This window comes from Ascaphus truei, chromosome 2, assembly GCF_040206685.1.
Source record: "Ascaphus truei isolate aAscTru1 chromosome 2, aAscTru1.hap1, whole genome shotgun sequence".
Taxonomy (NCBI): domain Eukaryota; kingdom Metazoa; phylum Chordata; class Amphibia; order Anura; family Ascaphidae; genus Ascaphus; species Ascaphus truei.
In genome coordinates, this window is record NC_134484.1 from 410,608,388 (window position 1) to 410,633,647 (window position 25,260).

Genomic DNA, 25,260 nt, shown 5'->3' on the forward strand with positions numbered 1-25,260 from the left:
ACTTGCCTTGGAAAATCTGGGGCAATACCCCAGTAATGCTGCAACATTTCTGTGACATTTCTGCAGACAGACTAATGGCCCATTGGATTAACACAGTGGGGGTCCCTATAATTATATATATATATATATATATAAAAAACAAAAAAATGAAGAAAAAGAGAGCACACAACCACTCATAGTATAGAATGTGTATTTGGCAGAATATAAAAGGGGGCTAATTATTAGATGTACAAAAAGTATAAAAAATCAAGCATATATCAGTAACACTTTGCCTGTCCTCCGTGGTGTCCAAACAGGTCGGTAGGCCCCTGGCATCTAGCGTCCGATCAGCTGGAGGGACTCAGACATTCCAGCAATATATGTAAAGAACTGTAGTCTTAATTACAATAGTGTCCACACGAATAGCTACCAAGTAGTGAAATGGAAGGCACGCATGCGCATAGATGATATCAGACTCCTTCGGGTGGAAACGCAAAGACAAGCTGGCTATAAGAATCCTCTGCTGAGCAAGTTCTGAGAAGATATAACTCAACAAAGGGTAACCATATCGCTCGGCTTTAATATTTAACAATATAGTATATCAAATAATCACAAAGAGGTGCATAAAGGAAAAACAATAACGTGTATACACAAAAATGATCCCCAAAGGGTCATGAAAAGATCCCTAAATACTAATTCCAATTGAGAGTGCTGCAATTAATATGACTATCGTTCAGTCGTGATTCATTTTTTTAAGTAGCCCATGCAGAATACGGCTATGATCTCCACGTATTAACTAGATAAACCGGAGATATACATATACTATTGAATGTGTGGCGCACAATAGGATTTACTTCTGAGCCAATTCGCTACTTCACTATAGGGGATTTAAAACCATTTTCACTGTATATCATGTTGTGACTAATTTGTGAATCAATAAAATTGTATTATTTTCTTTATCATCTTAAGGATGTGCTTTGAGTAACAGAGTCACTGGCATATACTGGCCAGTGACCGCAAGATTGACAAGGAGTTTGTAGCCCCACCACGTTTTTGCTATCGGAGGGGTAAGAACATTGGCGACTTGCTTACGAACTCTGATCCTGTGACAAAGTATACACCAGCCACGGCCTGGTTGGTGAGAAAACCAGGTGTATACAGGTGTCATGGATGTACAAACTGCCATTTTATGAAAACAGGCACGTCTTATGCACATCCCCACGGTGATAATCCGATTAAAATAAAACATTACCATCAATTGTGAATCCAAATATGTAGTATATTTTTTTCAATGTCCTTGTGGGCTTTACTACATTGGCATGACCATGAGGATGTTGAAGGAGCGAATTGCCATTCACAGAAGCTCAATCAGGGAAGCATTTTTGGGCATAGACGGTGATGAAGATCTAAATGGTGCGGTGCCATTGTCAGGGCAACAGAATGCTGTTTACTATTGAAACAGCTGAGTTGTAAGGAACGACGTCAGTAAACAGAGGATGATATCTATAACCAGTGTTCGACAAACCTATACATTTGCTCGCCCCGGGCGAGTGGATTTAACATTGTGGCGAGCTCCTATTGGCCCAAGCAGCACACGTTTGGTACTAGGTGGCGAGTAGATTTTTTTGTGTGGCGAGTAGATTTTTTGGTGATTTGTCGACCACTGTCTATAACAATGCTGACATCATCAAGATGGCTGCCTAATATCACTCTACGTGGGTCCACGCTCCAGTCACGGTGACGTCATCAATATGGCGGATCACCATTACATAATGGACATTTAGCCTGTCATATGATGCTGCTGTCTGCTGCTTTTTTGTAATTGGTTTATTGGTTTATTGTTTTGGGCAGGTCACCAATCACGTGTAGTGATTTGTTTGCACCTTGGTGTGTATATAATATGGGTTGTAGGTCACCACTCTGAGGAAGGTCCCTTTTACGTGGACCAAAACATTGGTCTTTTTGCTGTACTATTTTCACTAATACACCTTTTATACTGCAACACGTTGCGGGCTGTTAGGAAACATTGAGCTAAAGAGTGGTGCCCATCCAATATGAGACACTGAAGCGAACAGGGAATAGACTTTTGTAACAAAGGTAATAATAGTTTTAGTAGATGCACATCTACTTTTATTACTTAAAGCAACAAAGTTCCTAATTTCTTAGCTCTCCCTACTTTGTATGCTTGAAGCACCCTGCCCTCATGACTTATCAAAGTTAGCAATTATGTCTGATTGTTTTAAGCAAGGGGATATGTGTCTGCTGCCACCTGGTCAGCTGCCCGGCAAGTCACCCCCACCCCCAATCGCTCTCTCTCAAACTCTCTCTCTGCTCTCTCATACTCTCCTTCCTTCTCGCTCTTACTCTCCCCCTCTTTCCCCTTCAATCTCTTTCACTCCCCTCTCTTCTCCCTTAATCTTTCACCCCCTCTTTCTCTCTCCCCCAATCTCTCCTCATCTCCCCTGTCTCTCTCTGTCCCCTGTCTCTATCTCCCCTGTCCCTCTCTTTCACTTCTCACTCCCCCTCTCTACCCCTTTCTCTCTCTATTTTCCTCGCTCTTCCCTCTCTCTTTCTCCCCCTTTCTCTCTTGCACTCTCCCCTCTCTCTCTCTCTCACACTCTCCCCCTCTCTCTCTCTCACACTCTCCCACTCTCTCTCACTATCCTCTCTCACTATCCTCTCTCTCTTACTCTCCACCTCCCACATCCTGCCCAGCCTTTTCCTGTTACATGGGGTCCAGGCTCGGTGGTGGAGGGGGACCCATCCAGGCAGCCAAGTTGGGTCCAACTTCCGGCAGGGCCTATCTTCCAGGGGTTTGGACCACTAGGACGGGCCCCCCTCTAACACCAGGTCCAGGATAGATGTTCCTGCACCCCCCCCCCCCCCCCATGTTGCCTTCAAATTCTTTATGGGCAAGCTACCCAGCTAGCTGAACAAGCTCCTCAGCCCTACCACATGCAGCACTTATCACCTGAGATCAGACTCCAAAAGGCTGTTCATGGTCCCAAGGCTCCACAATGTATCCGGCCGTTCCTCCTTCTCTTACCGTGCACCCCAAAACTGGAACAACCTACCAGAGACTTTCATATCCACCACCAGTTTAAGTTCTTTCAAATCTAAGGCTGTCTCACATTTTAATCTGGTCTGTAACTGTTTCATACACTTATAATATATATTTTCTTTAACTGTGCACGCAATGTCTTGTATATAATGTATACCCTGTTCATTTATATAACTGTATTTGTAACCATGTATTATTTGTTTTACTCTGTGCCCAGGACATACTTGAAAACGAGAGGTAACTCTCAATGTATTACTTCCTGGTAAAATATTTTATAAATAAATAAATGTTGGCAACCCTGGTCCTAAGTCTTCAATGTTATATTATTCTGTGTTAACCCATTACAAAAACAGGTTAGCAAAATGCTAATTTTTTTACACACGTGTGCAATTTTAAAATATTGATAAATAAGTGGAACTTAAATAAAATCGCAGGACACAAGAATATTCCAAATTTAGTTCTGTATAATGCGTTATTCAGTTGTATTTCAGAGTAGGTCCAACAAAGTTCACTGGAGGCTAATTGGAATGCTCTGGACAAATTGGTCAATAAATGACAGAGTTAAATCATAGCTTGTTAAAGGAACAGATATTGTTATCTGGGGATGTTACTCTATTTAACTGATGTCTTTTAAAGCAAAGCAGGAACTCCACAGGATTTTCAGAAAGATCAATAAAAAGCTCCTCTTTAGCATGGTATGGGCTGATCGTTTATCTAATCCTGCAGATTCAGATAGTTATCCAGTTCCATAAATTCATATACAATTATGCCAAATGAAAATAACTGAAGTGCTTACAAATGGTTGGAAGGTGGTACCTGCTGGGGGTCTTTTACTTTATTGTAGCTCAAGTATATATTGCTTGGAGTGTGTGTCTGAAGTCTCTTCTTTCCACTTCTACAGTGACTTGCTATCTTCCAACTACCTGGAAAGGTATATTGATGAGGGAGGAAAGACATTTGAAATCAAAGTAAGTAATGATTATCATATTCTGTTTGTATATCATCTTTCATCCTTTTTGTGTTAATACTGCACTGTGCTGCCATCGACTGAGATCTCGAATAAACCTTAAAAACAAAGTTGTTTATTGGGTTTCTATCATGTACATCTTATGGATGGGAAGGTAGTACCACCTGTTCGTGCAATTGACTCAAATAAAAATAAAAATGTGCCTCTCTTATTACATCACATTATAAGATTGCACCAATTAACCTCTCCACTAACTCCTCATATTTCCACTATAGCAACATGCTAACACCTGATCTCTCTCTCTCTCTCTCTCTCTCTCTCTCTCTCTCTCTCTCTCTCTCTCTCTCTCTCTCTCTCTCTCTCTCTCTCTCTCTCTCTCTCTCTCTCTCTCTCTCTCTCTCTCTCTCTCTCTCTCTCTCTCTCTCTCTCTTATATATATATTTTTGTGGGGGCTCAGGGGTTCCTAAAATGAGCTTGCTGGGGTTCTGTGTGTTGTTTATGCCTCTAGCCACAATTTAATTGCAAAACAACATTGTGATACATACAGTATGTGTCTCTGTTCATTAACCTCTTTCAGCACTGAAAGCGTTGATAACGCACCTACTTGTCTCTTACGCTCAACCCAAGGTTGTCTCATTTTTGCACATTTTACCTCTACCGCCCTCTCCCATCTTAAACCCGTTTCACTAATCTCTTCCTACCCATGGAACGCTCCTCCACTCAATATGCGTCAAGCACCTTCTCTTTCCACATTCAATTCCCAGCTGAAAATCCAGCTCTTAAAAGAAGCAGCTCATTAAACATTTTACTCCTCTACTACTAACTCCAGATACACTTGACCTCCCACCTGCACTTCCAATAATGCACTTTTTTGTCTGTACGCCTCTCAACATACCACTTGTACTCCTCATTGATCTGCTGCAGTTATTTCCCTTGTTTGTAATGTACATGATTTCCCTCCTATTGTAATGTTGGAAAGCGTTGCGTACATGGTTGGCGCTTTATAAATAACATCATATACACGTAGGACCTTGATTAAAATTCTACAATGAGGTTCTGCATTCAAATGGAGTGTTTTTATCTTTGTACAGTAATGCACGGCTATGTAATAAACATGTAACCATGCTGTAAAATGGCTGCAGTCATCTCTCCTGCTGACAGTAAGGCCTGGTAAGTTATGGGCATGCCAGCAGTAATCATGGAGGTTTGCCCTCACACCCTGGTGAGGTGTCATATGTCCCATAGGAAGTGACAACATGCTGTGTGTCCACGGTTAGTGACATCAGAGATGTGCCTGTTCCTAGGATACATAAGGCACAGCACTGTTCCAAAAGTTAGTTGTTAGAGGAGGAGTTCCTGTTGCTGTGCTGCTCTGTTCAGTAAGAGGCACATGGAGGTCTGCAACATTGTTGCAGTAGTCTGATGCAGAGCTGTGAGTCTGGCAGCACAAAGCAGACAGAGAAAAGCTGTTGGTGGCTGATGTAAGAGCTATGAGACAAGGAGCAAGTCTGAGTGCAGGCTTGGGAGGAGACAGCTTATAAGACTGTGACCAGGGACCTGGCACAGGGACTATCTCCCTGAAGGGGAGATAGGGGAACCCACCAATTAAGGGAAGAGATACCTTTCAGAGGGAAGCAGCTGAACAATGGAGGGCTAAATACACCCCATTGTGGAGGGCAGCTTGCCCACCGTGCAATAAAGATGATGCTGATAACAGAAACCCTCGTGTGTAAGAGTGAAGTGATTGCACAGGGGGCCGCACCACAGAGGAGTTCCTCACCAGGACCATCCACAAGCTCACGCTGGGATCCTGATGAGGTGGAGGCGCTGCACTGGATATAGGTAGGACTCAGCACACTACCTCAGCTGCCTGTCTGGACGGGTCATCCCCACACTCCATCATGCGGGAGACTCAGGAGTCCTGTAGCCAACAGGTGCACCACCAGACACAATCACACTGTAATGTGGACTGGTTAGACCACAGGGGCCAATATGAGATTGGGTGGGTCAGGCCGGTTCAGAAAAACCGTTACAAACACAATAAAGGTAATGCATTCATGTAACATGATACATGGCTGTAACTCAAATACTGCGCTCATCTGAGATGTGAAGTGCAACAAAACTAGTTCTGAGTGACTTATAAAAGCATTCCATGCCATGGGCACATATACCGTTGTTCTTCTAACCAGCTGCCCATCTGCTGTGTTGGTGTTGAATAAGGCACCAAAGTGAACCAATGTTGCATCTTTAGTGGTTTACTGTTACATTTATAAATCAGTCCGGTATTCAAAAAGGGTGTCAGGTTCTTCCAGACGTCCTTGTCTGCAGTACCCATACACCAGCACCGGGAGTGCTGCTGAATCCTGTCCTTGCTGAGATCCCTCTCTGCGGTTCCTCTCACTCTGTAATCTGATCCTCTCTGGCTGCCTTTATAAGCTTAATGTTCCTGCAGTCAAATGCAGGTTTATACTGGTTCCTCCTACAACAAGCTTGGTCCCTGCTGTTGCTGTGTCCTGTTCCAGTCCCCTTGTTCCTGTCCTGTTCTTGTGCCTCAGTCCTTTTCCTGCTTCTTTGCTGCCAACATTTGCCTGTAATCCCGACCACGCTACCTTGCTGCCTGCCCCCGACCTCTGCCCCTGACCCGACTAAACTACCTTGCTGCCTGCCCGTGACCCCTGCCTGTGACCCTACACCTTCGCTTACTAACTGCTGTTCTGGCCACTGCTGTTCTGCCATAGATCCCCCCATGAAAAGGGGCAAACTCAGGGTGAATTTCACATTGTGTGGGATGTCACTGAAGTGAATAGGTCTTCCATTTGACACACATACCCTCTACTTTCTTTCACTGCTTGGTCCTCTGTAAGAGATGAGGTTTTGGATAAAATTAATGTAGGGGGTGGAGTAAACCAGTCAGACAGTGTGAGCAAATACACTGGAAAAATGTAACATTTTAGTTTTTTGGGGGTGAATAAAATAATTTTAGGAAGCCATTTTAATTGGAAAGCTGTGACAACATGTAGATCTTTTTGTAGTCTGGATAGATTGGCCCTGGCTTCTTTAAATATTGTTAAATGCGAAATATGGGTAAAATATGGATAATAAAATCCACATGAAACAGCTGTTGATAATTGTACATGAGAATCTAAGTTAGAAAGCGCACCGAGTTTCAGCAAGTTCAGCATGGAGCTTCTATTCACTGCACTGCCTTATGGTTTAAGACGCACAGTCCTGAACAAACAAACTGGAATTTCTCATACAGTACCATGAAAACTGAAAGTTACAATTGGCAAAAGTTTGATGTTTTACTTGCCACCCCCCCCCCCCCCCATGTACAATATCAACCTATGGTACTGTCAATTATTGTTGCAAACTATTGCCTTTAATAAGAAATAGCCATTTTTGTTCCACATTTTCATGAGTCAAAATCATAAGTTGCTATGGGAAACAAGACGTTTGGGGCTTTTTATGCCTGTTGTCCCTAGCAACCTCTAAGTCAACCAGTAGCCTACAATTCCTATGTTCAGTGTCCTAAAAAATCACGCATACATCAATTTAATGTATATTCAAATAACTACAGTATTATTAATATTTACATGAAAGTAAGGAACATTTTGCTTGCAAAGTGTTTAGCTATTCAGTTCACTCCCACATTTCTCAAAGCAGCTTACAGTTTGTTGGGAATGCAGCCCTGGGCCCTTTCTATTATTCATTCAGTACCGTGCCAATGAGGAGCTGCCAGACTGAGCTGCACAGAATCCCATTCATTCACAGGCTGTTTTTCTTACAGTAGAATTCCTTCTGCACTGGGCAGGAGAACGTGAGCTGACTGGTAGTGAAACTTTCAATGGACATCAAAAGATTAGAGAACAAACACATCGGGGGGGGGGGGGGGGTGGGAATAGAATGGCATAAAGGAATGACAGGAAGACCAGTAGAAATGCAACATTTGCCGTGGGGGTGCAGTGTTTAATGTGATGTCATTTTGGCTCAGTGAACAATGACAATTCAAAGAGCATTAATGTGGTGGAAAATATTAGACAGAATGTTCACATACCCGATGTTATACATCCAAACTTGCAATCCATTTTAGTATGTGGGTTGCAGAGAGATTAGTTGCCCAAGGTCATCGTGTGGAACCTGATATTGGAGTACAGAGCTTCAAAAGAGACAACAGAGGACAGTGGATTGTGCATTGAGCAGTGTTTTGATTGATTGCTAATATATAGGGGGCAATATACAAACAAACAACACTTGTGTTGCTGTAACACTATCTGTGCTCTTTTGTGACATTATTGTGGGATATTATTGTGGATAAGTGAATCTAGAGTAGGTTTTAATACACTGTCGACAGATGAGACAGACAGGTTTGATAAGGTAAAAACACTGGCGTTCTGAACACCTCAATTGTTTTGTAATAAATGTCTCAAAAGAAAGTGCAAGATTAGGATTATTTGCAAATGAGGAATTATAAATATATTTCACACCTCTGCAGAGTTTATATATCTCAATCTCGGTTATCAACAGAAACTGAGATGGGCTTCTAATATTAGCTGGAGACATGATGTCTAATAGGATTAGCAGAGGGCAGTGCTAGCACAGCCTCAGAGAATGTTCATGTTGGGTGTTCTGGCCGGAAGAGACTGTTTAGCAGGGAGGTTACATCAAGAAGCTGTTCCAATGGTGATTGTAGGGTCCAAATACACTTACTGTACATGACAGATGTGAAATATATTTTCATAAATGATAAATCAAGGCATGTGCATGTTCAAGGTGTAATATTACATCATGAATGCAGTAAACTAGTGAGACTATTAGAATAATGGTGGAATGTTTTTGTGGACCAGCACATTCCGTAGCTGCCACTTTCACAGTGGCAGAGATGGCACAGTTTTAATAACCCATATCTTTTGAACCAGGGAGCTATGCCCAAGGCCATCATATATCTTACAATCACCTACTTTTGATTGTAAAAACAAAAGTAGATAGGATTGCAGCTTTCCGATAACCTCCATAAATTCATGATGGCTGAAAAATTAGGATTGTGAAAAACTAGATGTAAGCACACTTTATGGGAAGGATCTGAATGCACTCTGGTCTTTATTTACTCTAGGTTGCTAAGCTTCAGTACATAGGCAGGAAAGTCAATCCACGCTCATGCTTCCTAGAAGGGATCTTGAAGTAGATCAACTCTCCCCTCTTACTGCTACTGTGATGTGGAGGCACCCCTCCTCCACTGGTAACTTCCGTAGGGAGGCTCCGACGTCAGAAGATATTGAAAGAAACACAGAAGCGCACCAAGGGTTAAGGAAATGTATTAGACAATTGGTATAATAAAATGTAAAAACTTACACATCATATTAAAAATGTCCAGTAGCGGCCAGTACAAGAATGGTGGAGCCAGGAGGATGGTGTTACGCCGGTGCTGCCCGCAGACCAGACCCATCCCCTGTGCTGAGGTGGGACGTAGGGATACACGCACCCACAGCAAATGGAGCGTGTCTGGAGTGTGGTGTTATTGTTGCCAGGCCAGGTATAGTAGTGAAGACAATACTTGCCGGTACCGGTAGTAGAGAAGGAGTAGTTATTGCCGTTGCCAAGATCAGGGATGCCAGAAGTCACGAAGTCCAAGTAGAGCCAAAGTCGAGAGCCAGAGGGGGGTAGTCGTCCAATCCGCGTCAATACCTGAGGAGTCACTGAGAGAATAGTCAAATGCTTCCATACAGAACTATGTCGAGCGACGAGTGATGGGAAGCACAGGCATAATAAAGCTGGGCAGGCCAATGGGAAAAGGGGGCAGGCCTGGAGGACTGCAAGGAGTCCTCCCTGATAGGAGAGAGGTGTTACAGCTCAGCTGATTGTAATCATTGATTTGCCTTGAACTGTGTGCTGCTTGGGGGCGACGCCTCACTGCAGCAGCAGTGGTTAAAAGTGCTCTGTTAGGCGTGTGCTCTGTAAACTGAGAATGCATGCACATAACGTCTGGGGCTGGCGTGCGTGTAGGAGGGCGTAGGCGCGACCCGCGCTGAGCAGAGGAATCGCCGAGGGGAGTGATCCCGCGACGGCGGCGGGGGCGAGGAGCCGTGGAGACCGGTAAGGCAGGATTGTTTATTGTGTCCAGGGACTCCTTGCGGACAGGGAGTGCTTTGTGTGAGAAGCGAGGAGAACGCCGATTCCTGACAGTACCCCCCTCTTCAGGAACGGCCTCAGGACGGTCCAAGAACGGTTTCTCTGGAAACTTTTTCCTGAAGGACTTAAGAAGAGCCGGGGCATGAATGTCCTTTGAAGGTACCCAGGATCTCTCTTCAGGGCCAAAGCCCTTCCACTGCACCAAGAACTGAAGCTGACCCCTGGATAGGCGAGAATCCAAAAGGGAGTGAACTTCGTATTCCTCGTTATTTTCTACAGTAATGGGATCCGGTTTACGAGTCTGATCCGGAAAGAAGTGACTGGAGATAAATAGTTTTAAGAGGGACACATGGAAGACATTGGGAATCTTCATACTGGGTGGTAGTTGGAGCCGGAATGCCACAGGATTGATTTGTTCACAAATAGGGAAGGGACCCAGGAACTTAGGTGCCAGTTTAGGAGATGGTACCTTGAGGTGGATATTCCTAGAGGAGAGCCATACCAAATCCCCTGGTTTGTAACTGGGCGCCGAACGACGACGACGATCGGCCTGTAGTTTCGATCTGCGGGAGGAGTTGAGAAGGGTAGACTGAATCCTGGACCATGCGGTTTGGAGGGAAGAAATGCGTTCATCTACGGCTGGTACTCCAGAAGGAATGTTGGGGATGGGAAGACAGGGAGGGTGGAACCCATAATTTATAAAGAAGGGAGACTCCCGGGTGGACTCGTTTTTTGCAGAATTGACGGCATACTCTGCCCAAGAGAGGAGTTGAGCCCAATCATCCTGAAAATCGGATATAAAACATCTGAGGTACTTCTCCAGGGATTGATTGATTCACTCTGTTTGTCCATTGGACTGAGGATGATAGGTGGAAGAGAAGGAAGAAGAGATGCCCAATCTCTTCGTGAAAGCTCTCCAAAATTTGGATACGAACTGAGAACCTCTGTCAGAAACAATGGACGAAGGAATCCCATGAATCCGGAAAATCTGCTCCGTAAAGATATCAGCAAGGGCGGGGGAGGTGGGTAATCCTTTAAGTGGAATGAAATGGGACATCTTCGAGAACCTGTGCATGACCACCAAGATAGTGTTCATTCCTCTGGACCTGGGAAACTCCACGATGAAATCCATAGAAATGTGGGACCAGGGGCGGTCGGGAACTGGAAGGGGTAACAGAAAACCCTGAGGCTTTTGACGGAGAGTCTTGCTTTGAGCGCACGTGGGGCATGCGCGGGTAAATTCCAGAATATCTTGAGACATCCTCGGCCACCAGAAATTCCGACGAATGAGATCAGTAGTCTTCTTAAAACCTGGATGACCTACAGATTTAGAGGAGTGACCCCAAGACAGGACTTCTGGAACAAATTTGGATGGTACAAAGAGTTTGTTGTCGGGAACGACCAAGTCCTTGGGAATGCGTCTCTGGGAGTGCAAAATCTTGTCAAGATTCTTGAAAGTAGACATGGCGAGAATCCTCTCATGTGGAAGGATAGTCTCCAACGATTCCTCTGGCCTCTCCTCAGAAGAATGTATTCGGGAGAGAGCGTCTGCGTCTGACTTTACGTTCTTGGTCCCGGGGATATAGGACAGGTGAAAATCGAATCGAGAAAAAAAAAGAGCCCAATGAGCCTGTCGTGGACCAAGGCATCGAGCATTCTCTATGTAAAGAAGGTTCTTGTGGTCCGTGAGAATAGTAAACGGCTCTTTCGACCCCTCCAGCAGGTGTCTCCAGTCCTGAAGACCCATCTTCACGGCCAGAAGTTCCCTGTTACCCACGTCATAGTTCCTCTCGGCAGACGAGAATTTTTTGGAAAAATATGCACAGGGATGTAACTTATCTTGGGACGTGAGTCTCTGAGACAGAACGGCACCAGCGCCGCAATCAGAAGCGTCGACCTCCAGTACAAAGGGAAGTTCAATGTCGGGATGACGGAGAATAGGTGCGGATATAAAGGCTTCCTTGAGTGTCTCGAAGGCGGAGATGGCCTCGGATTACCAAGCAGAAGGATCAGCTCCTTTTTTGGTGAGCGCAGTAAGGGGTGCCACAATGGTGGAAAAACTCCGTATAAACTTACGATAATAATTAGCGAATCCTAAAAAACGTTGTATGGCCTTGAGAGAATTGGGTCTTGGCCATTCAGTGACCGCTTGAAGTTTACCGGAGTCCATCATAAACCCCTCATCTGAAATGATATACCCCAGGAACGGAGTAGAGGTCGTATGAAAGGTGCACTTCTCCAGTTTAGCGTATAAATGGTGTTCACGGAGACGGGAAAGGACATAGGAGGTGTGGCGTATATGGTCCTGGAGATCTTTGGAAAAAATCAGGATATCATCCAAGTATACAATAACAAAAATATTGAGTACCTTACGAAAGAGAAAATGGAATTACCCAGTATACCGAGGCTGCTAACAGGTAGTGCACACACTTTATGGCAACTTGATTGAAGAGAGACCCAGCAATGATTAATGAAACAATAAGCCTCCGGTATTGAAAACAGGGAGTTGGGTAATAGTAAGCCGGATAGAGGTACAGGGGGACACCTCCCTAAGGGGCGCCCCCAAGTAAATCACAGCCCGGCACTAACCGCCTCAATAATCTCCCTGAAATACCGCGTGGAGGTTAGGAGTACTCACGAAAAAGCCGTCCCTGTTGGTGCAGGGAATTCTGCAGCGGTTTCCTCCTCTGGTGTAGCTGGCGTCAGCGTGCTCCTCCGGAAATGATGACACAGGAAGAAGGGGGTAAGATGGTCCGTGGTTCACAGCAACTTCAGCAGCCAACGCATGGATGTCTAAAAAAACTTTATTGATCTTGAGTGGTTGCCTGATGTTTGCTGCTAGCGATCAATAAAGTTTTTTTAGACATCCATGCGTTGGCTGCTGAAGTTGCTGTGAACCACGGACCATCTTACCCCCTTCTACCTTACGAAAGACGTCGTTGATGAAATCCTGGAAGACAGCGGGAGCATTACATAAGCCGAAAGGCATTACCAGATATTCGTAGTGTCCACTACGCGTGTTGAAGGCCGTCTTCCATTCATCCCCCTTCCTGATGCGCACCCGGTTATAGGCACCACGTAGTTCCAACTTGGAAAAAATCTTGGCCCCCTATAATTTATCGAACAGTTCGGTAATAAGGGGAAGGGGGTAACGATTTTTAATAGTGATGTGGTTTAAACCCCTGTAGTCGATGCAAGGCCTCAACGACCCATCCTTCTTCTTGACGAAGAAAAACCCAGCTCCTGCTGGGGAATTGGAGTGACGAATAAAGCCTTTCTTGAAATTCTCCTGGATATATTCATCCATAGCGTGAGATTCTGGTAACGACTAGGGGTAGGTCTTGGTCTTGGGTAGGGAGTAGCCAGGAACTAGATCGATTGGACAATCGTAAGTCCTGTGTGGCGGCAAGAGGTCTGACTGTACCTTATTGAAAACGTCCCGGAATTGATGGTAAACGGAAGCTAGCCGTCTCTAAGGAGATGTGGGCCGGGGTAAGAAGACGTCCATCGATACCGACGAGTGCGATGGGAACCTTCTTTCTCACTAGTGGTATGCGGTTAACCCTGGCGAATTCTAGATCCACGAAGTTTCCTCCAGCTCCTGAGTCAATGAAAGCGGCGGTAGAAGTCTTGAACTTATCGCCTGAAAGGAAGACTGGAAATGTAAGTTTCTTAGGGTGTTCACCTTTAAGAAGGGGACGTGGAGACATTACACCCAGAGAGAGCCCCTCTGTACTCACTGGGTGTTCCCGTTTCCCGGACACAATGGACACTCCCGAACCCGATGTTCCATGGATCCGCAGTAGAAACACAATCCCCCGGCGTGGCGGAACTGCCGTATCGGTGTGCGGATGCGTTGTACCCCCAATTGCATTGGCTCTGGCAACTCCAGTGTAGGACGAAGAGGTGTGGTAGCACTTGAGGGAGCAGGAGTGTTGCTGGGAGTACTGGAGAACGGAACTGGAAAGTTAGGGAAGCGAGTGCGCTGACGCTCTGAGTGGTGTACCTGGATGCGTTGATCCACTCGGATGGCCAAATCAATCAGGACCTCCAGTTGATCCGGCCTGGATTGGCGAGAGAGTTCATCCTTGATGGGATCTGCCAGGCCTTGCCAGAATACGGAGACGAGAGCCTCTTGTCCCCAGTTAGTCTCGGCTGCTAGAGTCCGGAATTCCACAGCATACTGCGACACCGTTCGCCGTCCCTGCGTGATCTGGAGGAGAGAAACAGATGCCATCTCCCGACGAGCGGGGGAATCGAATACCCGTTGAAACTCGGCTTTAAATGCTGGGTAATCTTGGGTAAGGTCAGAACGTCGCTCCCAAACCGGGGAAGCCCAAGCCAGGGCGCTACCAGTGAGGAGGATATAAATGTAGGCTACTTTCTTGCGATCAGTATTGTAGAGATGGGGGGCCATTTCAAACTGCACCTCACACTGGTTTAGGAAACCCCATACAATCTTGCGGTTCACCTGCATAAGGCTTGGGAGGAGGAATCCTTACATCTGAGCTGCTAACTGCGCTTGCGGAGTGGGGGCTTACATCTGGCGGGGTCGCGGTCGGTACCCTGTCTGAGAGTACTGCGACCTGGCGTGTAAGTGCCACAATTTGATCCGCCATGGCCTGGTTTTGCTGAAGCAGATTAGAGAGAAACTGCTGTAGTTCGGTCTGGCCTGCGTCTTGTGGGCTCGACATAATGTTACGCCGGTGCTGCCTGCAGACCAGACCCGTCCCCTGTGCTGAGGTGGGACATAGGGATACACGCAACTGCAGCAAAGGGAGCGTGTCCGGAGTGTGGTGTTATTGTTGCCAGGCCAGGTATAGTAGTGAAGACAATACTTGCCGGTACCGGTAGTAGAGAAGGAGTAGTTATTGCCGTTGCCAAGATCAGGGATGCCAGAAGTCACGAAGTCCAAGTAGAGCCAAAGTCGAGAGCCAGAGGGGATTGTCGTCCAATCCGCGTCAATACCTGAGGAGTCACTGAGAGAATAGTCAAATGCTTCCATACAGAACTATGTCGAGCGACGAGTGATGGGAAGCACAGGCATAATAAAGCTGGGCAGGCCAATGGGAAAAGGGGGCAGGCCTGGAGGACTGAAAGGAGTCCTCCCTGATAGGAGAGAGGTGTTACAGCTCAGCTGATTGTAATCATTGATTTGCCTTGAACTGTGTGCTGCTTGGGGGCGACGCCTCACTGCAGCAGCAGTGGTTAAAAGTGCTCTGTTAGGCGTGTGCTCTGTAAACTGAGAATGCATGCACATAACGTCTGGGGCTGGCGTGCGTGTAGGAGGGTGTGGGCGCGACCGGCGCTGAGCAGAGGAATCGCCGAGGGGAGTGATCCCGCGACGGCGGCGGGGGCGAGGAGCCGTGGAGACCGGTAAGGCAGGATTGTTTATTGTGTCCAGGGACTCCTTACGGAGAGGGAGGGCTTTGTGTGAGAAGCGAGGAGAACGCCGATTCCTGACAGATGGGTAGGCGCAGGAGGTATTGCCTGATGTTAGCAGTTCAGTCCCGCACGCTGGGGCTGGCTTGCCCGGCAAGGCTCAGATCTTACTTCCGGGTTGCGGCTATCGCAGGACCCGTATGGAGCTGCCCTTCGATCGCCTGTTTACTTCACGTTCCACTCGAGCAGGTAAAACCAGCTCAAAGCTTCGTAAGAAGCTGGGACTTGTACAACCACACGTCTGGGCACCAACAAGTACTGTATAATCTCCGCAACGCGTTTCACACTATTCAGTGCTTCATCAGGCTGTATAGAGACACCTATAGGGGGCCTTTTATGCAGACACTCCGATCCAATTACCCAATTAATTATTTAAATAACTAAATGTAAGCGTGGGATATAATATATATGCTCTGAGTAACTACCAAGCAAAAGGTGTATGTGAACATTTACTTAGGGAGGTGAAATAATTACTAGTGTTTGTAGATATCTACAACACAAAGGTCCCATATAAAGATCAATTGAGAGGAGTGTTTAAATCCCATACTGCTAAAGGGTGTCCCTGTAGGTGTTGCATACATGCTTAATCATACATAAATAGTATCACTAAGCCACAATTAATACCATAATTAACAAAAAAAAAAATAATAAAAGATAAAAAGAATGTGAGGGGGGTTAAAGAACAAGTGGGGGGAGGCCGGGGGAGAAAGGGGGGGGGGGGGGGAATGGAGAAAAGGGGATAAGGAAGGGAAGGTGGGGGAAGGAGGTAGGGAAGGGGGAGAAGGGGGGGAAAACCTTTATTGGTGGAGGGGAAAAACATAAAGGACATAGTACAAAGAATGACGCAACCAAAATTCCAATTATCTTAAAAAAGGTGTCAGTTCAACATAATCATTAAGACCCCCTGGATATTTCGACTGTAGTGTAAAAATCCAAAACTGCTCTCTTTTGGCAATTTGTAGGTCCCTATCTCCTGCCCTCACGTCACCCATAATCCTCTCTATCCCCATATATTGTACACCCACTGTACTACAATTGTGTATATCTTTAAAATGAGCTAGTAAGTGAGTAAGGGGTTTGGAGGTTGCTTCTAATTTAGGGATATTGGAAATGTTGCGTAGGTGCTCCATAATGGGCAGAACCAAACGTAATTTAAAAATACGCATTATGGAGCACCTAAGCAACATTTCCAATATCCCTAAATTAGAAGCAACCTCCAAACCCCTTACTCACTTACTAGCTCATTTTAAAGATATACACAATTGTAGTACAGTGGGTGTACAATATATGGGGATAGAGAGGATTATGGGTGACGTGAGGGCAGGAGATAGAGACCTACAAATTGCCAAAAGAGAGCAGTTTTGGATTTTTACACTACAGTCGAAATATCCAGGGGGTCTTAATGATTATGTTGAACTGACACCTTTTTTAAGATAATTGGAATTTTGGTTGCGTCATTCTTTGTACTATGTCCTTTATGTTTTTCCCCTCCACCAATAAAGGTTTTCCCCCCCTTCCCCCCCTCACCCCCCTCCCCACCTCCTTCCCCACCTCCTTCCCCACCTCCTTCCCCACCTCCTTCCCCCACCTTCCCTTCCTTATCCCCTTTTCTCCATTTCCCCCCCCCTTTCTCCCCCGGCCCCCCCCCCCCACTTGTTCTTTAACCCCCCCACACATTCTTTTTATCTTTTATTATAATTTTTTTTTTTTTTTTTAATTATGGTGTTAATTGTGGCTTAGTGATACTATTTATGTATGATTAAGCATGTGTGCAACACCTACAGGGACACCCTTTAGCAGTATGGGATTAAAACACTCCTCTCAATTGATCTTTATATGGGACCTTTGTGTTGTAGATATCTACAAACACTAGTAACTATTTCACCTCCCTAAGTAAATGTTTACATACACCTTTTGCTTGGTAGTTACTCAGAGCATATATATTATATCCCACGCTTACATTTAGTTATTTAAATAATTAATTGGGTAATTGGATCGGAGTGTCTGCATAAAAGGCCCCCCCATAGGTGTCTCTATACAGCCTGATGAAGCACTGAATAGTGTGAAACGCGTTGTGGAGATTATACAGTACTTGTTGGTGCCCAGACGTGTGGTTGTACAAGTCCCAGCTTCTTACGAAGCTTTGAGCTGGTTTTACCTGCTCGAGTGGGACGTGAAGTAAACAGGCGATCGGAGGGCAGCTCCATACGGGTCCTGCGATAGCCGCAACCCGGAAGTAAGATCTGAGCCTTGCTGGGCAAGCCAGCCCCAGCGCGCGCGACTGAACTGCTAACATCAGTCAATACCTCCTGCGCCTACCCATCCTCCTGGCTCCACCATTCTTGTACTGGCCGCTACTGGACATTTTTAATATGATGTGTAAGTTTTTACATTTTATTATACCAATTGTCTAATACATTTCCTTAACCCTTGGTGCGCTTCTGTGTTTCTTTCATAAGCTTCAGTACAGCTTAACTCCTATTCATTTAAATGGGAGTTTGGCAGTGCTAAATCATAGCACCCTTTAGTGAATATGGGCCTCTGTTACTTAGTTACTTGTTACCCCTCTCCAAAGGAAGTAAAATGATTGAGCAATTGTATGTCAGAGTCAATACCAATTATAAAATTGGGGGAGGTTGTTTAATAGAAAAAAATAATCCTTTCTACAATGTGCCAAGGTATTAAATAAAGGTGTGGTAGAGTCTGTGACAGGCTTAGAAAAAGAGAGGACTGTATTGTGTAGGAACTTTTCAGTATGAGCCAAATGGTCAAAGGGGGTTTGTTTTGCAACTTGCTGTTGTCTTTTCAATTTCTAGGTCATTTTAATGTAACTTCTTTTTTTAAATTATTTTTTTTTTATTTCACATTAAGTTGACGTTGGATATCATCCCACCTAATAACTTCCAAAAATATCTACATCTTAATATATATATATATATATATATATATATATATATATATATATATATATATATATATATATATATATATATATATATATAGCAAATGTAAATATACTGTATGCTTATTTGCATGTCTTAGGCAGGTCTGCAACCCCGCCTTTTACCATTATCACCCAGCACACAGCACTTCCACTGCAGCAAGGGATTCTGGGAAATGACATTACAAAATAATCCCAGGAACCGTCTAAAATATGGCAAAATAAATGATAAATATGATATACCTAACCAACACAATAACAATCGAAAAGTCAAAGGCTATTGTGTGTAGTATGATTTATCAAACAACTAGTCTCTATACCATAACATTGATTAATTAATAAAAAACTAAATAATTTAATAAAATGGTATTACAATCATAAACAATAATAGAATAATAAGACCAATTGATGAATGTCCAGTTCTATCCCAAAGTGTACTCCTCCAGGTATCTGCAGCACGAATAAGGGATCACCAATCCCTGACTGGAATCTATATTGAGAAAAACCAAACAGGCGCACACCTAGTGTAGTACCGTAAAAAATATATATTTATGGGACATAGACAAATGCCCACTCACAAAAATAGCAGTATTATGCGCATGTATGAAAATAATCTCAATCGCCAACCACACGATCCTCTTGGTACACCTCGAGATTCCGGCGTCGCTCCTCCACGCTATGCGGAAGCGGAACTTGCCTCTCTCAGCATCTGGATGAACAGTCCCTCCGGAAACAACACCGTCCAAGGTCTGTGCTAGCAGATGTCAGCACTTGATCTCTGAGAGCCTCAGAAGTGGATATACGGCTCATGCACAGCCTCACTGTTCTCTGCTTATGTGAGTGTAAGCCACACAATAAAACCACGCCTGTGGGACAGTGAGACTGTGTATGAGCCGTATATCCACTTCTGAGGCTCTCAGAGATCAAGTGCTGACATCTGCTAGCACAGACCTTGGACGGTGTTGTTTCCGGGGGCACTGTTCATCCAGATGCTGAGAGAGGCAAGTTCCGCTTCCGCATAGCGTGGAGGAGCGACGCCGGAGTACGCCGGAATCTCGAGGTGTACCAAGAGGATCGTGTGGTTGGCGATTGAGATTATTTTCATACATGCGCATAATACTGCTATTTTTGTGAGTGGGCATTTGTCTATGTCCCATAAATATATATATATATATATTTTTTTATAAACTTAATTTTTATTAAAAAAATGTTAGGGAGAGGGGAGGAATGAAATAAAAAATAAAAAATGGGGGTAGGGAAGGGTACAGAAAATAGAGATGGGAGAAAGTTCACATTCATTTACAATTTTACCTAACAAGATTTCTTAAAATATTCTATCACACAGTTAATATAAATATCATTTTTTTTTTTTCCCTTTTTTTTTGTTACAACAAAATTAAGTGGGTATTAATTTCTGGTTGATTTTCACTCAGAATCCAAGGTAACCACACCTTCTGAAAATCTGTGTAGGTGTCGTTATTAAGACTAACCATTTTTTCCATGTAGCAAATCTGCCAGACTTTATTTTTAACTTTGGAAATTGAGGGAATAATTGTTTGTTTCCATACTGCCGCTAATTCGCGTCTTGCGGCTGAAGATATGTGGCACGGTAATTTATTTTTATGTCTCGTGAGGGGCTAATATGGTTTGTTTAAAAGAAATAACCAGGGATCCATTGGTAGGTCCAAACCGAAAAACCTTTGTGACCACATTTTGATTTCCAGCCAATAAGCTGCTATGAATGGGCACCCCCACCACATATGTATAAATGTGGCTTGTACTCCACATCCTTTCGGAAATGTAGTTGGGTACTCTGGGATGAATTTAGCTAGTCTCATGGGGGTTAAGTACCACCTCATCATAACTTTATAGGCATTTTCTCTGATTGTGATACACATTGATGATGTGGCAACTTTTTGAAAAATATCATTCCAGTCTTCCATGTCTAATACCTCCCCCAGGATCTAATAGTTCTGCCCACATATTTATATTGGCATCCACATGTGATCACATAGACAACGTAGCTTGTTTGACAATTAATAAAGGTGTTGATCCTATGTTTACCATTTGGAAACAGTGTGTGTACTCTTTTTGTTGGTACAGCAAATTTGCAGCATTTGCAGAAACTGCATCTGAAAAAACCCTTTGGTATGTTACCTATACGAGGTTGAGATGGTGATTTGTACATGCTTCTGGAGATGGATGAGGCATTCAGAAGGGCCAACACATTAGCCTCATCCATCTCCAGCAGCATCTACAATCAAGAGGACAGACCAGCCACTTCACTACATCCCCCAGCTGTGAGTTATTTCCTTCTATGTTATCTCAAACTTCATCGTGCTTATGGTAAGCCAGTTGCTGAGCATTACACCTGTGAAGGCTACACTGGGGGATAGTGGCGATCACAACCCACATTCATTATTGTTCAAACACCAGTTTACAGCTGCAGCTACATTTTCTGAGCTCCTGGTGGGTTAACTTTCAGTTTACCCGTTTTACACCATTTCCAATGATACCCAGCATCTGTGGACTGGATTAGAGTGCCATAGTATTAGTTGGCTTGTTTGGGCTGCTTTGTAATAGGACATAAGGCACGGTAGTCCCAGCCCTCCTGTCTTGTTTGGTATATTTAAGATTTTCTTACCAATTCTTGGTGTTTTATTTTTCCATATAAATTTGTTTATTATAGACTGTAGAGTTTTAATTTCCTCCAATACCAATGGAATGGGTAGAGTTTGGAAAAGATACAGAAGACGGGGCAATATGTTCATTTTTATACTGTGCATTCTGCCTATCCATGATATAGCGTGGCCGGACCACTTCCCAATATCAGACTTAAGAGCTCTTAGGACCTTTGGATAATTCTCCCTTTACAGAGAACTATAGTTTTTTGTGATAAATATCCCTAGGTATTTGATCGTATTCGGTTGCCATTTAAAATCAAAGTTTAAAGCAATCAATTTAATTTGATCTTTAGGCAGATTTATATGTAGTGCCTTAGATTTGTTACTATTGATTTTGAAACCTGAGATATCCTTAAAAGACGACAGAGTGGAGTATAAATTTGGAAGTGAAGTTTGAGGTTTGGTTATTGTAAGGATCACATCATCTGCATAAAGTGCGATTTTGTATATCTGACTCTTCACCTGAACTCCTGTTATATTTGTAAGAACTACAGACCAATTTCTTTAATAAACTCAGACTTAAAAATATTCTCCAAAATATTAGCTATTAGATTAAATAAAGTTCTCCCATCTCTGGTTCATCCGGACCAGGTGGGATTTATCCCTGGAAGACAAGCTGCGGACAATACCAGATGCATTATTGAGTTGGTGTCCTTAGATACCAAAAATAAAATACCATCGATGGTCCTGAGCCTTGACGCCGAAAAGGCGTTTGACCGAATCGATTGGAAATACATGTCAAAAACATTCCAGGCATTTGGAGTGGAAGGCCCTTTCCTTAGAGCCATCGAGTCTTTATACACTACACCATCGGCAAAAATATACTCCCAAGGTTTCTCCTCTGAGACCTTTCCAATAAAAAATGGAACCAGACAGGGATGTCCCTTATCTCCACTGCTATTCGCCCTCTGTATGGAGCCACTAGCTGCAAACATAAATATATATTTTTTTACGGTACTACACTAGGTGTGCGCCTGTTCTCTCTCTCTCTCAAATAAAAAGATCACTTGTGAGCACATTCACATGTCATAGACAGGTCTGCAACCCTGCCTTTCACCATTATCCCCAGCATACAGTGCTTCCACTGCAGCAAGGGATTCTGGGAAACGACATGCAAATGAGCACACCGTGTCACCTTTTGCCTGAAATCCATTTTTATATGGAACATATATATGAGTGCGTACATGCGTGTGTATATATATATTATTTAAGTTATGGTGGGTGAAAAGGTGACTAAAAACCTCCACCGTATAGCATATAGCATATAAAAATATTACTTGTGAGCACATTCACATGTCTTAGACAGGTCTGCAACGCTGCCCTTCACCATTATCACCTAGCATACAGCGCTTCCACTGCAGCAAGGGATTCTGGGAAATGACATGCAAATGAGCGCACAGTGCCACCTTTTGTCTGAAGACCATATTACATGTTTAAACCCTTAAAGCTAATGCATGCTGCTTTAAACACAGCTTTTAAACATAGCCTGGGATGAGATGCAAAGCCAGTAAGCCCACCCATAGACAGACTGTTTCGACCTTGTGGGTCTCTTCAGTGTGAGGTTGGTCGTACTGGATTTGCAACTTGAGACATGAGAAGGTCATCCACGCCACCCTCCTATGGACCAATATGGACAGCAGAGCAGAGCATAACATTTCAGCTTCCTATTAGAATAATTAGATGACCCTGAGGGCCATTTTTAATTTCACTTTTTATTGACTGTCACGTAAGACGTTACATATCTGGAAGAACCAGAGGACCCCAGAGCTAGGAATAGCAGAGTTCAACCACGGAGGCCCCTCCTGGCTCCAATTCTGTAAAAAATAAAAAATAAGGAGATTGCTGCTATAAGATTTAAATTATTGTGAGATACTCCAGAGACATATTAGTGCATATTTGTATTTTTAAGGGATTCCTAAAGGTAATGTCTGTTATGAATATTCAAGCAACTGATTTATACCCATGTTACAATGGGGTTCAGTTGTATATAACTAGTCTTTACTGTACACACACTAACATATAACAACCACTTAGAATAACAGTACTCCTGTACCCACAGTATACACCCAATGACCCAACCGTGGTGGTTCCCCCAAAGTACTGATGGTGCGGTGGCACCAATACCCCTGGTGTCCTTCTCAGCAATTCCCACCCAAATGTGAGGTAGCGCTACTCCTTTGAACTGCTGGTTCACGTGTATACATTGCTGGGCACTCCTGTACCCAGGTGCAGCTGTCGGATAAGGAACAGTCAGGTCCCACGACGCGGGGCCTCCGACACCAATCCCCTCACTCCTTAAGGTCCTGATCCTCCTCACGAGGTGAGCTCGAGCAGGAGGGTCTCACCTGAATGTCCCAGGATCCTGTGGCCTGGTCCCAGCCCGCAGAGCATCGCGTGGCCGTCCGGTCACCGGTGCAACAGCACTACTATACACTAAGGGGAAGTGTCCCTATCTGGGGCCTTCCCTGCAACACTCCGCTGGGTTGACTCAGAGCCTAGCTGGGGCCTAAGGGGCAAGTCTTGGTCTATTCCAGGGGCACTGCTCCCTCGACACTGCCTGCTATCTTGCTGGCCTCTATCCGACTGACTCGTAGGGTTTTCGCGCGCGGAGGATATCCCCTTCCTCCTGCCTGCGCGACTCTTATTGGTTGGGCTATTCCATGTGGTATTCCCTACCCCCAGAGGATCCTGGGACTTGTAGTCCCACGCTGTCTCTTGCAGAGCCGTCTTAAGATGGCCGCTGCACTCTGCACACCTGCCCAAGATGGCCGCCCCCGCACTCCCAATGCTGCGCGGAGCTCCGGCGACAACCCAGCAGCTCCCCCTCACAGGAGGTAAGAAGGGGGACTCTGCTTCACTTAATTATCTAGATACGGTGCTAATTCATTAAGTGCTTTCTCAAAATGTCAGAATGTGTCGCTATGTGGGACTGCCGTTTAAGCTTGTTTATTTTTTGATTCTTAGGCTTCGTCCCTGCTAGCGCTATGCGGGCAGCGCTTGCTGCGGTTACTTACATATATAGATACGTGCCCAGGCACACACGCTCACCGGCGCTCTGCACTTATGTAAACAAAGAAATTATACTTTCCAGCGCGCTCAATGCCCCCCCCCCCCACGCGCGTGCGTAAATGCAGGACACCTGGCACACTCTCCAAGCATGAGCGCGCTCAGAGCCAGCGGGGACTCAGCCTTAACTTCACTACTTCACATTGTTATCTATGTTCAATGTGACAAACAGAGGTCGATGTTCCAAATTAATTAAAGGTACATATGCCTTCCACCGCCTTGTATGAAATGAGTATCTATTCACTTACATACAAAGGGGATTATTCTGCAAACTGTGAGATCACCGTTTCGTGATCTTCGTGCGAGACCGCAGCTCACAGAATAAGACTCACAGTAGCAAACAAACATAAACTAGTTTGTTGAGGATAGGTTGTTGCAAGGGTTTGCAGACCTTTTCTTAACAAGGTAATTGACATTTTAAATAAAAGAGCACTCACAATTATCGCGTTGTGTCTCCCATGGGGAACCTGACTTCCATAACAAGCGGAAATCAGATGAAGGAACCAAAGACTGGGACAGCACCCCAGTAGACTTGGGAAAAAATAGTGAGGGCTTATTCAGATCCCTCACTATGTTTTCACAAGTCCATTGTAGTGCTGTCTCCTTCTTTGGTTCCTCATATTAATGTAATACGTTTCCCCCCCCCCCCCACCTCACTTAGGGACCAGTGTATGGGAGTGGGCGCATTACCTTGCTGGTGTGGTGCTCTACCTGTTTGTTCGCAGGAGGTCTGAGTAGTCTGCTTGATGGTATGAGACATGACAGGACTGGCTCGCACAGGTCTCTGGGTTCTTCACAACGGTGTCAGTGCCTCCACCAGTGATGGATCCCACGAAGTGTAGGCATCAGCCCCCATCACTACACACATACCTACCTCCAGCCCAGGAACTGACACCTTAGGCAGAGGTATCTTTACAGGGTCTTTATTACAGGCCTTCTTCATCAGCACATTTAGCAGCATATTCCACTCCACACGTCCCAGGACTTCTAGACG

The 25,260-nt window shown here is 44.6% G+C and overlaps 1 protein-coding gene across 9 annotated transcripts in view; it reads left to right on the plus strand.

Moving 5' to 3' along the window:
• ADAM22 (ADAM metallopeptidase domain 22) overlaps window positions 1-25,260 on the plus strand; it is a 280,087-nt gene that overhangs the window by 65,577 nt on the left and 189,250 nt on the right. For 8 of the 9 annotated variants that reach the window (XM_075587468.1, XM_075587460.1, XM_075587463.1 and 5 more), the window contains exon 4: window positions 3,942-4,008. In XM_075587468.1, coding sequence (XP_075443583.1) covers window positions 3,942-4,008 — 67 coding nt within the window. Of the gene's footprint in view, window positions 1-3,941; window positions 4,009-20,777; window positions 20,817-25,260 lie in introns of those variants that run through there. The other variant, XM_075587467.1, reaches the window with a different exon arrangement.